This window comes from Diadema antillarum, unplaced genomic scaffold (genome assembly GCF_040938485.1).
Source record: "Diadema antillarum isolate AM-2024a unplaced genomic scaffold, OU_Dant_1.0 seq00000102_RagTag, whole genome shotgun sequence".
In the NCBI taxonomy this organism is placed as follows: domain Eukaryota; kingdom Metazoa; phylum Echinodermata; class Echinoidea; order Diadematoida; family Diadematidae; genus Diadema; species Diadema antillarum.
In genome coordinates, this window is record NW_027271189.1 from 387,317 (window position 1) to 399,095 (window position 11,779).

The 11,779-nt window shown below is 36.9% G+C and overlaps 1 protein-coding gene across 1 annotated transcript; it reads left to right on the forward strand.

Annotated features, from left to right (window-relative positions):
• LOC139726848 (guanidinobutyrase-like) lies at positions 1 to 7,023 on the forward strand. Its single transcript, XM_071637841.1, has 7 exons — positions 1 to 250; positions 3,079 to 3,201; positions 3,707 to 3,891; positions 4,299 to 4,505; positions 5,668 to 5,812; positions 6,243 to 6,337; positions 6,925 to 7,023. The coding sequence occupies exons 1-7, from the start codon at positions 1 to 3 to the stop codon at positions 7,021 to 7,023; spliced, it is 1,104 nt and encodes a 367-aa protein (XP_071493942.1).
• Positions 7,024 to 11,779: the final 4,756 nt, after the last annotated feature.

Here is an 11,779-nt window from a genome sequence, read left to right on the forward strand (position 1 = left end):
ATGGCTGCTGCAAGGAATCGTTTGATAGCTGGAACCAGAATGCTACGGCTGATGTCGTCGTCCAGAGGTGCTGTCGGAGCCTTGTGGAATCGGCAGCCGCTCTTCCGATCACTGAGCTCGTCCGGGCCAGTGCTCGTTCGCCGAACCTCGGTCGTCGACAAGTTCAACGAGCCCTTGTCGGGGATGGAAGTGCCCAGGGCTGGTGGCATCGCCACAATGATGCGGCTTCCATTCCAGAAGACTACTGAAAGTATGCAGTTTATATTTTTGCTATTGATTTGGGGTACCGGGTAGGAGTATATACAGACATTATATTCAGGTGCCAACTAAAAAAAGAGGGCTAAAAGATATACACTTCATACTGCTGGTTTGTTTATCTAAACTTTGCAGTATAAACTTTAGATCAGTTAAATTCTTTTATTTCAAACATCTTTGGTATTTGTTGGTATTTTTGGCTTATATGACCTACGAAGGTATAGGCAGCAGTTCAATTCTAGTTTGGTCTGGCCAGGGCAGGGAGATGACTCTCTCACACCCCCTGGTTTGGTGCATTCAATTGGTAATTATAGCAAGCTATATAACCTTGGGATGCTGTCTCAGTGTGTAAAGGTGTTGGGGTCACCAGTGCCGTTAGCTGTTGTATACAAGTGTAGGCCCGTATGATAACATAATGTAGCCTTGGGTATTTGTGTGTACAGTATCAGTAGGGCAAAGATCCTATGTAGAGTCAACATATAAAATTGAGAGAGAACAAAAAAAAACAAACATTTACTTCAGCAATAAATTAAATATTGAAGTGAATAGCAGAAGCAGCATTGGACAAGGTTGCACAGGCATGCATTTTGGCATTTTGACAGAGTGAAAAAGAGCCCGTCTCTGGCATTTCTCAATCCTATGCTCATAAAAAATACAAACTTTTGGGTTTTATTGGCATCTTGCTATGATTTACCATTTGCCCTTGTTTGTATTGTATTTATTCAGACAAATTAAAACAACATGTCTAGGTGTGCAAAAAAAAGGTATGAATACCCATGCATGTCTGCATCCCTGAAGTACATCATAACCAAAGGAACAAATTAAAAATTATGATCGGAACATTGAAATACAAAAATCTAAAAACATTTAAGTATAAATATGATGCAGTTATTGTAAAATGACAATGAAATCAAGCTCTGGCCTTCGGAACAGCAATATTGCACAAAAAATGGATAACCAATATAAATATGTAAATAAGTGATATTGCAAGAGAGGAATAATCATCTAAAACAACAAACCATATTGCAGGGTATGCAAGCGGGATATTAAAACATGGATGAATACATTAAAAGAAAAAGTCTATATCATAATATATGCACATTAATATTGCACCAGACAGAATAAGGTTAGACATTCACCAATTGAGACTTATATGTTATACATAATACATTGTCAAATAAATTCACAAACATGAAAACTGTCTTAACAAATATTTAAAGCAAGAAAGAGATGTACTGCTTACAATGTTACTTGGCAATGAATTCCATTCTTGTGAAGTCTTGAGATAAAAAGAACATTTGAAGTAATCAGTTCTTGCAAACACGATATAAACTTTTTTATCATGATCGTTTCTACCAAATCTGTTCTCTTGTGTAATTCCATGTTGTCCAGTGTGCACCATATCATTTATCATTTTGTAAAACATCATAAGTCTGATATACTTACGTCTTGTGATTAATTTCGAGAAATGTATCTTTTGCAAGAGCGTGTGATAACCTGTTTCCCAGTCACGAAACAATAATCTAACAAACCTCTTCTGAACACGCTCAAGTACGTTAATGTGAGATAATCTGTATGGATCCCATGCAGCAGCACAATATTCTAAACATGGATGTATATAAGTGAAATGTATAAACTGATTAGAACATGAGGGACAATGTAAAAAATTCCTTTTTATAACACCAATAATTTTACTACATTTAACATACATTCATTACAATGATCGTTCCAGTTGAGTGTTTCATTCATAATTATTCCCTTCTCAAGAATCAAATTTTTCTGATTTCTGGCTATATAGTAGTTGTAATACCTGAAGGTATCCCTCGCTGTGTACCTAACTCTCACATATGGCATTCACTGAAAATCAAAAAAACAAACAAAACAAACAAAAAGTGGATATTGTGGGTTATTGGGTGTAAACCAGAATTTGAGTGGTGAATGGCAAATAGAGTTCTTCAGAAAAGTTATATGCTATAATCATAGAGATACATTTCATAGAACTCCTGTAGAACTCATTGTATGGAATTATAGCTTTCACATATGTAGAGCTTCATATATAATTCTGATCATTTTTAGTTAAGTGTATGCACAAGCTTGTAAAATCTGTTGTTGATATTGCTTTCCTAAAACTCATTGTATGGAATTATAGCTTTCACATTATATAGAGCTTCATGTATAATTCTGATCATTTTTAGTTAATTGTATGCACAAGCTTGTAAAATCTGTTGTTGATATTGCATCATATTGTAGAGATCTACAACATACAAACTTCCCATTCACTTACAGGAACACCATGAAGCTGAGGTTTATTTTGTTGTCTGATATCGAGTATAGTGGCTTTGTATGATACCACAGGAAACTCTTATCACAGTGGGATGCACTTTGCTGTGTACTTTGTTAAAACGTGACACTGACAAAGGGGTGGGGGGTAGAGTTAAAACTTGCTATCCAAAGGTTACTTGGTGAATAAGTGCTGTTTGCTGTATATAACATGGGTGCCAACTACCCAACTACAATGTTGTTTTTGTCCTTGAGATACTCTAATGGAACATAATTTATGGGTGCCAACTACCTACTACAATGTTGTTTTTTATTCTTAAAATACTCACATTATGCTTTACATGGAAGATGTTTCAGTGCTGAGGATGACTAGGTTGTTTTACACTGAAGATAGAAAGGAAGATTTAGCACATTGGGCATTCTTTGATTCCAACAAGTGGATGTATTTCCATCATAGATTTGCCCCTTCATTTCTGTTGCATAAAACCAATACAAAATGTTGCTGCTAAAGCTCTGTCTGTCTGATGCATTGATGTCTTCAAGATCTCGACGCCTGCTTCGTGGGCATCCCTCTTGACATCGGCACTTCCAATAGGTCTGGGACGAGGTTTGGACCCCGTCAGATCCGCACTGAATCTGTTCTACTCAGAAATTGCAACAGCATTGGTGAGGAAACTCCCTTAGGCCATCTGACTACAAGTATATGTCAGTAAGAAAATAATTTATGTGGTAGATTTGGTTTTGTCAAGTAACATAAATTTGCAAGATATTAGAGGCAGATGTCAATGTTGTAAGTTTATCATATACCTTATATGTTTCAACCTGTGAACATATGAATTGACTTAAGATTCATGCCTAAATTTGCCTTTCCGTTTATTCCAAAAGTCGTATCCTACAAGCATAGTATTTGCTTTCATCAACTAAGGGTAACCAAGATACAGTTAAGTATATGCAGTATAAGCTCATGTAATGCATGATGAAAGTCTGCATTTTGCAGACTTTGCGCATCAGTCAACAGTATATTCAAGTATAATACAGATTTTTCTACTTTCCGTATATGCTAACAATAATGCTAAGTTTACGGTAATTTCATAACCAATATTCCGGTTGAGCAAACATAATACAAGAGTCATAAAAGTTTGGATTCTTGTTGAATTAAATTCTTCAATAGGTGCCTCTCCATTTGAGTCCCTCCAAGTTGCAGACATTGGAGATGTGATCCTCAACCTTTATGACCTTAAAAAGTCTTGCGAGATGATTCACCAGCAGTACCGGGACATCATAGCCAACGGGTGCAAGCCTTTAACCTTGGGGGGAGACCACACCCTTACCTACCCCATTCTCAAGGCAGTAAAGGTACAAATAAATGCTGTGTGTATATGAAAAGGACTGATAATGAGTATGATGATTATGATTATAGAGCAACAACAAACGTATAAAAAGGACAGTGAAATGACAATGGATTATTATTTTTCAGGGTGGCTGGATGTAAGAAATGAAATATCACATTTCTGTATACTGGTGCTGGTATTCAAGGCTTGTCCACACAATAGCTTTCACATTCGATTTCCATCATAAATGCTCTGCTATCTCAGCATTTCTTCTTGTAATATCAATTAAACCATGACATTGACTGTGGAATTTTACATTTGACATCTAAGTGTATTGACAGAGGGTTTGACAGAAGTTTTACACTTATTCTTTTTTGTGTATCATATATTTCAGAAGTTTATCCCATCAAACAAAATTTTGACTCGTTGCAGGAAAAATATGGCCCAGTTGGTCTGGTTCATGTAGACGCCCACGCAGATGTCAGTGAATCAATGCTTGGGGAGCCCATAGCTCACGGGACCCCATTCCGCCGAGCAGTGGAGGATGGATGTCTGGACTGTAAGAGGGTGGTGCAGATTGGGCTGAGGGGCTCACAGTACAGCCCCTCCCTTGGAAGTGAAGATTTCCAGAAGGAAATGGTAAATAACAGACAATAGAGGGAGCCCTCCTCATTGTCATGCATACCAAAAGCTTTCTTTTTCCTTTCTTACGCCTGTCATCTTCACAGAAATGTGAATTAAAAGAGGGAGTAATAATAAAATTTGTGAAATCAAAGCACCAGATTAAGAGATATATGTGTGAAATCACACACTCACACACAAAAATATCAATATGATGCCAATATATATATACAGTCAAACCTGCCTTAGCGGCCACCTCTCTATAGCGGCCACCTGTCTATAGCGGCCACTGAAAAATCCCCCCGAGAGAAAAGCCATGTTAAAGACCCTGTATATAGCGGCCACCTGTCTAACGCGGCCAGCGGCCACAAATTTTGTTTCCCGCGGTAGATTTTAACCTGTCTATAGCGGCCAAAAACCCGATGGAGCCGTAGCCGAGCTGATAATTCAGGGTGTTTTTCTGCTTTTTAGCTGTGCCAGTCATTTCTGGGCAACATTCAGTGATCGCCACCGTTGCATTCATCACTTATTCAGTCACACATGTATTCATGACTGTGCACATGCTACATCTAGTGTACTGTGCAACAATTTCATAAACACCGGCATTGTGCTATGCATGATACACACGTGTGCATACGTACACACATAAATGTACATGTATACAACGATGATACATGTACATGTAAGCAATGCACACAAAGTTGGATTACCTGTCTATAGCGGCCACCTGTCTATAACGGCCACTTTTTCCGTATCCCTTGGGTGGCCGCTATAGACAGGTTTGACTGTATTTTTTACATCTCATCAAGACATATGCTAGACATCATACCGGTCCTCCTACTGAGAGAATCTTTGCATTGAAATAGGAATGGGGAGGTATAAAAGAAACAGCAAACAAAACTATCATTTAAAGTGAGTTTTGATCTCTGTCCCTTCCTTAATTCAAAAGAGAATCCGCTCATTCTGTTTCATATTTGATGCATACTGCAGGGGCGGATCCAGGAATTCTGTAAAGGGGGGGCGTGACTAATATTTCTGGTGCCACTTCCGGGTTTCATTTCATGTTTTTCTTTTTATTTCTTTTGTTTTTAACGAGAAATAAAGGGGGGGCGTGCGCCGCTTGCGCCCCCCTCTGGATCTGCCACTGTACTGTAAGATTTTAGACCTGCTTTTCATGCAGGGATTCAGAGTAGTCCCTGTTGAGGAGTGCTGGTACAAGTCTATGGCACCTTTGATGGAGGAAGTCAGGAGCATGATGGGAAGTGGACCGGTCTACCTTTCCTTTGATATTGATGCCATTGATCCAGGTCTAGCTCCAGGAACAGGTAAAAGTGACAGTTTCTTTGTTAGTGACAAGCTGTAAATGATGCATATAATTTATATACACAAACATGATGGAAGCAGTTTCAATCAAATGATGCTGTATGAATGGATGGTCTACAATCGTATGGATGCTAAAGCATAGAGGACATTGCAAACTGCAAAGAGATGACTCTTTATAAACTCTTAAGCCAGTAGAATTTTTTTTTTTACTCCCTACGTTAGATGGATTATCAGAAAACTGTGGCGTGAATTGTGTCCTCTTCGTGTTTCACATTAAATTTATAGATATAGCACAGAGTGAATACTTTATGAAATTATATTCAATGACAATTATGTTTTTAAGTGTATAAACATGCTGAAACAGCAGTGAATTTCTTGTCAAAAATGTTGATGCATTCTTCAAAATCAAATTTCCATGGAATAATTTTACAGGAACCCCTGAGATTGGTGGGCTCACATCTGTCCAAGCTCTTGAGATTGTTCGTGGCTGCAGGGGGCTGAACTTGGTCGGTTGTGATCTGGTAGAGGTTAGTAGTTGTCATGGTAACTTAACAAGTCTCTTGTCAAGCTCTTCCCTCCATTATATGTCATAAAAGCTGATTGCTAGTGGATACATCAAGATCAAGGCTGAGAGATGGAAGGGGATGAGTGGTATACAGGGGTGGATCCAGGATTTCCGTAAAGGGGGGGGGGGGGGGACGCAAACAATATTTCTGGTGCTACTTCTGGGTTTCATCTCATTTTTTCTTTTTATTTCTTTTGTTTTAACAACAAACAAAGGGAGATCTTATTCCATAATTTTGGTGCAGCGTACAAAAATGCCCTGTCACCAAGATTAACTTTTGATTTCCCCGATGGATATTTCAATAATGTTTGATCCTGTGAACTTCGAAGATGATAAAATGTTTGAAATGATGTTTTTAACTCTACAAGTTCCTGTATGTACACAGTATATTCAATGAACTGGATAAAGATAAGGGGAAAAAAGTCTGCCACCTAAGAATTACATTAGTGGAATACTGCTGCCATAGCTGTGTATGCCTTCTTCATCCTCTCCTCACCCTTTGTGAACAGAATATATATTTTCTTTTGCATGATGTTGTTACCAAACCAGGTGTCTCCACCTTACGACACTACCGGTATCACAGCGTACACAGGGGCCCACCTGCTCTTTGAAATGTTATGTGTGCTCCCAGGAGTAAAGTACTACTAGAAGATGTCATCTTGTGAGACAAGAGCAGGACTGGTTGTGGAGGCTTGTGACATGTGAATTGATTGATTAATTCAATTAATTAATTAATTTAATTAATTAACATCCAACAAGTGGGAGGAAAGCATACAGACGTTAAAAATGCCCTGTACATGTCAAAAATTCTTATAAATCACAAAACTGGAAAGGAAACTTCACCGTGCATCGTTTCACCGATTAACAATAAACTTCTGGTGTCCTTCTGTGGAAGAATGGTCTTTCTATGTGTGAAGTCTTTGCAATTTTGTGATTCATAAGAATTTTGAAGAGTACATTTCAACAGGATGAATAATAATCTATATCATTTTATTCAAAATATACCCTTACAGACATTCAAAATACATCATACAGATTGACAGACACTTAACATACATTCTGCAGACACAATAATATACAGACAATGCATAAAGAGTTCTCACAGATACATTTCAAACATGTTACCAGTGTTTTGCAGATCATATCCAATACAAGGTGTAACTTTTGATGAAAACTGTAGTACTTTTACTTCCATGAATTGAAGCCAACAGCCTACTCATGGCATAAAACTTTTGCCACATATTGCCCCTGCATTCAACGCATACAAGAGCTTACATGTGCATTTTACTTTTGTGATACTTGGCTCCTCACGACATTCACAAAAGTGTCATGCATGCAAAATGGCTTTACAGTACTCATTGTGGAAAAAGTGATGTAGGTGTGGAGAAAAAACAGTGGTAGCCAGAACTGAGCAAAAATGTTATGGTTTTGAAGGCAAATACTGTCATACATGTACCATGTTGCCCATGTTTACCATATCCATGGAGTCTTTATCATTGCTATGCCAAGGAAAGTAGCTACAGTACTGATACAGTGCATTCCCGTTATAACGAACACAGTTATAACAAAATTTCGTTATAACGAAGTAAAACTTCTGGTCCCAAAATTATCGCCATTAAAGTCTACGGTACAAAATTCGCTTATAACGAACACGGTTATAGCGAAATTTTCGTAATAACGAAGTCTTTTCCGAGCACCACTGACAAAGAAAAACAAAAGAAATGTGCTCTGTTATAACGAAATGCTGATCGCTTCCGAAAATACGTAGCGGAACAAGCATTTATAGCATCTCTGATTGGGCGAGCGCTTCACATCACTGTGCGTTCGCTCCGTGTGTCCCGCATTCTTTCTCTCTCTCTCTCTCTCTGTTTTATTTGCAAACCTTCGGAATAACAAACCTTATCTTATTGTCAGATTAAAAAACCTTCTGAACAGTGAATTTTCTCTTTTTTTAATTCATTTACGAACCTTCGGAATGACGAAACTCATTTCATTTTTCGATCAACGAGTCTTCGGAAAACGAAGAATATATTTATATCTAAATTATGAACTTTAGGAATAACGAATCGTCGGAAGAGCAAAGCTTCAAAATAATTAACAAACCTTCGGAATCCCGGGAATGGCGAAACTTCGGAATAAAGAGCCTTTCGGAGTAACGAACTTACAAAGATACGAATCTTTGGAATAGCGAACTGTAACGGAATCCTAAACCGTCATTTTCTATACGACTTATTGTGTGACAATACACCTTTATGCTCTTTTTTAAATGGAGTATTCAAACGAAATTAAAAATGTACCATCCCATTTCACATAGCTTTCCAAAGTATGATGAATATTCAGCAAACATGATATGATATATGGGTGGTTTTCTTGTTTTTGTTATATATTGTATTTTGTTCGGTTATAACGAAATTTCGTTATAACGAAAGAAAACGGCCGGTCCCGAGCATTTCGTTATAACGGGAGTGCACTGTAGGTTTCTTTTACAATAGCCAACTCATCTGATGATGTAAATATATGTAGAACCAGAATCATTCATTGCTTATACATTCAGCTGACTCCCATTATAATGATCAGAAGTCCTCAGGACCAGCAAATTTCTTTTGTTATATCGAAATGTCGTAATAACCCAACAAATAAACAATGAAAAACAAAGAGCAGATAATATTGAATGTGAAATTTTACTTTGTTGTAACCTCATGTTGTTATAGCAGTGTTTGTTATAAGGGAGTGCACTGTATGTATAAATCTTGAATACATTAATAGCAATAATCCTAACCAACTATGGCTATCCATGGCTACTCTTGCAAATCACAATTCAGTCATGTGCTGCTAGAAGACTAAAAACCTCAACATTTAAATTGTGAGGCGACTCTAAGTTTGTGAATGATTTCTAGCACAGCCACAAATATGCATACCTTGTACATTGTCACTGTCTTCCATTCTACAGTATATGAATGTAGTCAACTCGGTAGGGCCTACCTGGTGCGAGTACGAAATCTTTGGAAAACAGTAATTCTCAGTGAGTGCACCAAGAAAGTAATAACAATTTTTACAATTTTATTCACACATGGAATTATTTCTGCAGGTTGGTTGGTAATCCTAACAAAACTTTGTTTTAATGTGGGTATTGTATTAGGTTCATCTTGTGTATTGTATACCATATGGACAACGATTTGTTTTGTGGCAGGATCCATCAATCCATTGATGGATTCATACAGTTGCATATAGTACAATTACAATATGAATTTATTTGATATCATTTATTAAGTGTATGAAGCAAAGGCTAATTACATGTAGCTCTCATGAGTGCATTCCTTTATCATTGCTGCAGCTAGAGTATGTATTGTATTACGTGTGGGGGGGGGGAATGCACCCTACAATCCCAGCTTTTTAGCATTCCTCCCCATTTCCAACATTGTTGTATACTTTACAAAATAAAGGATCGTTTTCTGTAAACTTATCCTTTATTTTGTATTATGATGAAATTTATGTACTTGTATTTAATTTCTGTAATATATTTATGTTTTTGTTGGAAATGAAAAATGAATGAATGAATGAAAAATTGTAATCTACTATTAGGCATGCGTAAATTCCCTATAGATGAACAAGGTCCTCAGTTATGTGATATGTATGGAGATTTTTGTCTTTCCTCATTTCAATGTTTAGCAATTTGGTGCAATTTCACATAACAAAACTGCCCGTTGTGTGTCTTGAAATGATAAATTTGAAATGTTGATGAAAAAGAGAAGTGATTATACTTTTGTCTTAATTCCTATACAAGTACAAAGTGCTTGGAACCTGTGAAGTCATTTGTTTCTTATTATGTTGTTTTTTTGAGTCTGAAATTTATGAAATACAAATAGTGTATAAAGAAACTTTGAAATTTGGTGCAAAATCAGTTACTGTTTATGAGAGTTTATGTCATGACAGTGGACTCCCATTATAATGAAATCCTTGGGACTTTTTTTTTTCTTTCATTATATCGAAATTTCATTATAACAGAACAAATAAGCAATAAAATAGAGAGGATAGTATTGAGGCCTAAATTTTTACTTCGTTTTAACCAGAATTTCGTTATAACAGTGTTCGTTTTGACAGGAATGCACTGTGTATTTGTAAGGAAATTCCTCTGTACACTGTGCATGCATACAGATGATAAAGTGTAATATTGTCATTGACTAGATGACACAAGACATTTCTTGATTTGGAAGAAATAAATTACCTTTTTTTTCTGTGTACAATTGTGCTGTAGTTCATGCTTTCATATCTTCTCATGAAGGCCAGAGAGCAACCTTTACACACAATGACAAACAAACAAGCAAACAAACAAACACACAAACAAACCAGAAGCATGATTTATTTCAGCAAAGTGAAATTTAATGCACTCATCAAATGTAAGAGTTAGCAGTTTAAAAAATAGCTTTAAAAGAGACAATCCTGAACACTTTCATGTGAATTAATGGTATGAAGATAATTATAATAATACTGTACAATGTTTGGAATTACAGCTACTGTACATAAACTTCTGCTCTACACCTCTGTGTAATATTGTAAAAGTGGAAATTTTCGCGGTGTTGAAATTTTCACGCATTTCGTGCAATCAGAAACTAGAGCAAAAATAAAACATGTAGCTTGCCACATGTTCCTGTAGTTGATGTCTGAATATTACGGAACTAAAAACATGCGAAACTCTTCTTATCTGGCTGAGCGCGAAAAATCAGTCGCACAAAAATATCCACTTTTACAGTAATGAGTAAATGGTCCATGGAAAAATTCTTATACATGTACATACTGCTATGTATCCATTAAATGTCAATTGACAATAAATTGAACATGACTCTCATACTATAAAGTGAATTCACCTTGTATCAAATACTGAGGTAGGAAAGTTGATACCAAGAGCATAAGATTACCAAGAGTTGCTTTCAGGCAACCAATATTTTCACTTCACTTGCCCCCCGCCAGGGCAAGTATGAACAGGGAAAGTGGCTGGGCTCTGCTTGTAAATCCTTCTCTTTCCTTTGACAGCTTGTATTGTTTTCAGTTGCATTGGAAGTAGAGCTACAATGAATGGTCTTTCATGTACATGTAATATTATGACTATGAAGTACAGTACTTATAAGTATGTATTCACAATGCTGAACTTGATAGTATCCCACAATTCCTCTGTGATGCTCATTATCTCATTTAACACAACTCTGAAACATCTCACTAACTCTAGTGTAATCCTGTGTTTTAGTTGCCTTGTCATAATTTGCATGCTAAAACACATCTAGGCCTACAGGCAGGCACGCACACACCCACACACACACACACACAAATAAACATAAGTTAATATTTCTGAATTTACCAGTGCATACATGGCACCCATGGATTTTCACCCACCTTTACAGCAATCCTA

Excerpts from the sequence above, each read along its gene's own strand:
- LOC139726848 (XM_071637841.1), top strand. The coding sequence starts at position 1 with ATGGCTGCTGCAAGGAATCGTTTGATAGCTGGAACCAGAATGCTACGG. Across the intron at positions 3,892-4,298 it reads CCATTCTCAAGGCAGTAAAG|GAAAAATATGGCCCAGTTGG; the intron begins GTACAAATAAAT and ends GACTCGTTGCAG. Across the intron at positions 4,506-5,667 it reads AAGATTTCCAGAAGGAAATG|GGATTCAGAGTAGTCCCTGT; the intron begins GTAAATAACAGA and ends CTTTTCATGCAG.